General features: G+C 53.8%; 1 protein-coding gene across 3 annotated transcripts in view; it reads left to right on the top strand.

Annotated features, from left to right (window-relative positions):
• Positions 1–5,530, top strand: part of SEZ6 (seizure related 6 homolog) — a 45,924-nt gene that overhangs the window by 17,324 nt on the left and 23,070 nt on the right. For all 3 annotated transcript variants that reach the window (XM_007452434.1, XM_007452433.1, XM_007452432.1), the window contains exons 2-3: positions 3,820–4,488; positions 4,946–5,079. In XM_007452434.1, coding sequence (XP_007452496.1) covers positions 3,867–4,488; positions 4,946–5,079 — 756 coding nt within the window. In that variant the 5' untranslated portion in view covers positions 3,820–3,866. The remainder of the gene's footprint in view (positions 1–3,819; positions 4,489–4,945; positions 5,080–5,530) is intronic.

Raw genomic sequence — 5,530 nt, 5'->3', positions numbered from 1 at the left:
CGGCACCGGCTCCGGGCAGGTGGGGATCCCGGGGGGCTGTTTTGCTGTGGGCCACGGTCCCCCGCGTACATGCCAGCCTCGGAGGCGGCTGCCCTTCGCGCAGCGCGATGCAGTATTATCTTCGTTGTACAGCTGAGGACGCTGACATGCTCGAGGTCACACACACTGCCACACAACAGGGGACATGGTCGCCCAGAAAGGAGAGGCCTCACTGGGGCCAGCTTCTCCCAACCCTAAAGGCCTGCTCAGTGCTGCCCTGGCAGGGGACTGTCCCCCCTCGGAGTGTGGCCTCTCCCTCTGTAGTCCCCGCCACCAAAAAAACCAACAACAACAAACAAACAAAAAACCCCTGCTATTTAGAACAAAAAGATTCTCACAGAACCTCTCCAAAATGCCCGTTTTACAGCTGAGGACGACACAAAGGACACAGAGGTGACTTGCCCAGGCTCACTTGACTTTTAAGTGGCAGAGCTGGCATTTACACCCCAGTGTATGTGTGACTTGTCATGCCCGCCCTGCGGAGCAGTGTCCTCGGCTTCTGGTTTGAGTCCCAGACTCAGGTGTGCTTTGGACACAGAATGGGGGCTCCCTGGGTCCCAGCCAGAAGGCTTCCTGAGGGCCCAGCTCAGCTCAGCCTCAGCTCAGGTCCCAGATGCCAGAAACTCTGGCCTCAGCTCTACTTCTAACCTGCATAAGACCGTGGACAAGTCCATTCCTCTCTCTGGGCCTTAGTTTCCTCTACTGGCCAGAGGACTCTCTGCTGGGTAGCCCCAGTCCCCTCCTCCTGTGAGGCAAGCTAGTGTCCTGGACAGACTAGGGCTTTGTGAACCAGATCAACATAGGTTCAAATCCCAGCTCCACCTTTGTGTGACTGGACAAGTCCTCACCTTACCTCTCTAGGCTTCAGGTTCTTTTTCTGTAATGTGGGAATAAGATTCCCACCTCACAGACTTCGTAGTGTCAATTAAATAATCCAAGATACGGGAACGGCCCAACTCAGTGTCTGGCACACATTAAGGTGCCTGATGAGACTGGGCATTTGGGTCCCTGACACCTCCTGCTGCTTCCCCTGCATCACACTCCCCGTTTGTCAGTCTCTACACCTTTGGACTCAGTCAGCCCAGGCAGAGAGAACCCCAGGAACATGGGGAGGGGGCTCACAGGGCCTCAGGATTCCATCAGAATCATCCAGGGTGTCTGGAGATGCCCTTTCCCTGGAAATGGCTGGTCTCCCAGAGACTACCTTACCCTCTCTGATAGTGGGTAGCACCCTCCAGGACCACGTGGCAGCTGAGTGTAGAATCAATTTGCTCGTTTGATGTGCTATCTCGATCCCACTTAACCAAGTGCTCAGTCCCCCCAGATAACACAATCAGTGCAATCGACAGTGACGGGAGGTGCCCATTAACTCTGCTCCATTGCCCAGCACCCACCTGGAAGCCAGCGGGAGGAGCTGTGCCCGCTACGGTCCTTTCCTGAGACAGAGGCACTCCCTCTCCCAGTGAAGACTTCCGCAGGTGCCTACCCTGGGAGCCTCTGCTACATCTCTTCTTGGGCAACCCTGGAAGGGGACACTGGAACCCTAAGGCTCCAGTCTATGTGATGAGAAAGGCTCTTCTTCCTTGTCATATGCTATGATCACTCTCAGGTAACCTGGCAAAGACCGTGTGACATCTGGGGGCTGGGCAAAGAGAACAGCCCCGTGCTGGCATGTCAGAGGCACTCCCTGGACCCTCCACCACTGACTCAGATGAAACACACGGGACACTGCCAGACCGTCTGCTCCCGGGGGTATGGGTCTGGCTGGGCATCTAGTTTGGACACTGTGTTGTCAGTGTCTGGTACAGAATGCCAAGGCACAGATGGACTCCTTTAGTGAGCATCTCAGGAGATAGGGGTTGGGCCTCGTTCCTCAGGGCTTTGGGGCCCCAAGGCTCCTCTGACCCAGAGCAGTGGAGAGCCCTCGGATCTGCACCCCGCTCCCTCACGCCAATTTCCTCCCTCCTCCCAGTTGTCTGACACATCAGAGCTACCATGTTCTCCTGGACAGAATGTAGGCCATCTGCCGCTTCCTCGCGCCTGCCAATCCATGGGGTGGGTGTGAGCCTGTGGAATGACAGCCCCACCATCGGATGTGCAGAGGAACCAACCTTCTCCTTGCAAACTCTGTTATCTCACCCTGGCTGTGTTTCCCTTCAAATCTTCATGCAGCCATTTTGAGAGCTGTTAAAATCAGAATATCTTCCCAGCCTTCTCCAAACTGGCAAAATTCTATGTGAAGTGAATCTGGAGCCAGCATCCATTGACCTTTTTCTGGCAGTCAAGGATCTGGGGAGCCTAGTGGGCCACAGGCCGAATATGCATCATCTCTTCAGCTATGTGTTTAAATAAGTCAATACAATCAACAGCATAGCAACCTCAGACCAGTAACAGCAAACAAGTTTCTTCTTCCATAGCCTATCTAATCAATTGGTAGTGGCTGCCTGGATAACTGTGTTAAGAAGGATTCTGAAGCCCCATGTGGCCTCAGCAAGAAATAACCAAAATTGGTTAATAATGTCTACCATGGATTGGGGGGGGAGGGGCTTGTAGCATGCAGATGACCCTACTTTAGATCCTGCCCTAGATGGCCCCTGGCTTGTGTCAAAAGAAAGATAAAGAGAATTCAGAGAGGCACAGCAAATGGGAAAGGGAAGTAATATTATCTCAGTTAATCCTATAAAAGAAACCCCATTTTACAGATGAGAAAAATAAGGTTCGGGGAGTTTAAGTTATTTGCCCAAGGTCACACAGTCCCATGGTGATGGATTTGAAGCTACATCTGCCTTACTCCAGAGTTTACATCTGCCTTACTCGAGAGTTTAGCTTTTGTAGAAGGACAAAAAAGAGAGAGAGAGAGAGACAAAGGAAATTATTTTCTGAAAAGTGAGAGAAATAGGGCATAATGGGACCCCAACAAAAATGTCGTCATGTGTCCGTGAGGGAATCTAAAATAAAATCCCAAATATATGAAGCATTTCCTGAGACTAATGACCAGTTCATTGAGAACAGAAAGTGAACTTGAATGCAATGCCCTGTAATCTCAGGCAGAAAAGTCACACTGGTGGGGGATGGCACTCTTGCTAAGGGTGTCATCTCCCGTCTTCAATTATCTGGTCGTTGACTTTGAGCAAGTCATTTCCTTTCTTTGACCTTGTTTAGTCATTGGTAAAATAAGGCCTTTGAGCTACGTTAGAGATGAGAAATATTTGTTCGTCATGTTGGTCTGAGGTATCAGGCATGGCTGCCTAGAGTGCTGTGTTGAGAAGGATTCTGAGGCCGGATCTGAGAACAGCCAGGAAATAGTGCAATGATAGATTAGTAATGTCCACCTCTGGTGTTGGAGGAGAAGGGATATCTCATGTGCCATCCTTAAAGTATGTGATACCATCTCACTTCCAGCTCTAAAATTCTATAGCTCCATGATTTTCAACCATGAGGACACTCCCCAAGGCTCTATGTCAAAAGAGAGGTGGGGGCTTCCCTGGTGGCACAGTGGTTGAGAGTCCGCCTGCTGATGCAGGGGACACAGGTTCGTGCCCCGGTCCGGGAAGATCCCACATGCCGCGGAGCGGCTGGGCCCGTGAGCCATGGCCGCTGAGCCTGCGCGTCCGGAGCCTGTGCTCCGCAACGGGAGAGGCCACAGCAGTGAGAGGCCCGCATACCGAAAAAAAAAAAAAAAAAAAGAGAGAGAGGTGGGTCTCCTACTGCCTGGACTAGGTGTGATGCTGCTCACTGTGGGGCAGGAGGAGAACCTCTGATCATCTGTTACTATTTCAGGACTTTCCTCGGAGGCCCCTACAGTGGGGGAAGAGCAGGCCCCAGGCATGGAGGAGCCGGATGGGGAGCTGACAGTGAACCCCACACCTGAGCAGCCAGAACGAGGCATCCACTTCGTCACAACGGCCCCTACCCTGAAGCTGCTTAACCACCACCCCCTGCTCGAGGAATTCCTACAAGAGGGGTTGGAGGAGGGGGAGGCAGAGCTGAGGCCAGCACAGCCCTTCCGGCCTGACCCACCTACACCATACACCCCGAGTCCCCTTCCCCTTCTGGCCAAGCAGGACAGCCGCCCCGTCTTCACCAGCCCCACTCCAGCCATCGTGGCAGCACCTACTCAGCCCCAGTCCAGGGAAGGACCCTGGAGCCTGGAGTCAGAGCCCTCTGCACTTCATATCACAGCTACCCTACCTCCAGGGCCTAGTATGGCAATGCCCACCCCAGGCCCAGCAGAGAGGCCCAATACTACACCCCCTAGCAGGGCATGGACTCCAACCCGAGAAGGTCCTGGAGACATAGGCAGGCCCTGGGCTCCAGAGGTCATGTCACAGACCACAGGGCTTGGGATTGAGGGGACCATCACCACCTCTACGGCTTCAGGGGATGATGAGGAGACCACCACCACCAGCACCATCATCACCACCACCATCACCACAGTCCAGCCACCAGGTCAGCTACTTGAGGGCTTGCAGATCTAGAGATGGGAATGGGGGAGCTGAGGGGCCCCTGAATTCCTCCCTCTCTGTCACTGTGCTGGCCTGCCTTGCCCTTGGGAACCTGACAGACCCAGGTTCAAATCCTGATTGGAAGCAACTACAGCAGACCTTAGAAATTTTATCTCACCTCCCTGAGCCTCATCTGTAAAACGGCAGTAAGAAGACCTATCTCGTTGAGCCACTGCCAAGAACTGAGATAAGATTGCACACGTTAGGTGCTCAAGAGAAAGTGGTCCCCTGCTTTTAACAGGGTAGTAGACCTCCCAAGGGGTGAGCTTCACCACACACACGCACACACGCACACACACACACACACGCACGCACGCACACACAAACACACACAGGTCAGCCATAGTTGGATCCACTTTGCCAGAGCTGGGTTTAGCCTTATGTCTCCTCCTGCCTCCCAGGCCCTTGTAGCTGGAATTTCTCAGGCCCAGAGGGCTCTCTGGACTCCCCCACAGCCCCCAGCTCACCCCTTGATGTCGGCCTGGACTGTTTCTACTACATCTCCGTCTATCCTGGCTACGGTGTGGAAATCAAGGTGAGTGACCTGGATTCGGCAGGGGCAGAACTGGGGCTAGTGTGTTATCTTTCTGGAAAGGTGCTGGCCATGGGGGAGGGGGGTGGGTAGAGATGTGCAGGGTCAGCAGTTGGACAGGGACCTAGGGCCGGGACTGGGCAGTGGGCCTAAAACATGGTTGGATTCTGCCCTGCGCCTCAGGGAGTGAAGAGGTTCCTGCTCCCGCGCAGCGATGCCTAGGCTGAGAGGGGCTGCTGAGAAGCACGTATGCCTATCCTCTTCCCCCAAGGGTTTAATCAGGAGCTCAGGAGAGCCTGAGGAGGGGCTCCAGCCTCGATGGGCACGGGATTGGGTGAGCATCTGAATCCATGCGTCTGAGTCAAAAGAACCCAGGGTGGCCCTGTTGGACCTGTGAGAGCCGTGGAGCCTCACTCACTCATGTATTCACTCGCTCACGTATTCACTTACTCTT

The sequence above is a fragment of the Lipotes vexillifer genome, unplaced genomic scaffold (genome assembly GCF_000442215.2).
Source record: "Lipotes vexillifer unplaced genomic scaffold, Lipotes_vexillifer_v1.1 scaffold216, whole genome shotgun sequence".
Lineage (NCBI taxonomy): Eukaryota > Metazoa > Chordata > Mammalia > Artiodactyla > Lipotidae > Lipotes > Lipotes vexillifer.
Note: the sequence above shows the minus strand (reverse complement) of the source record. Positions and strands in the feature narration are given on the sequence as shown.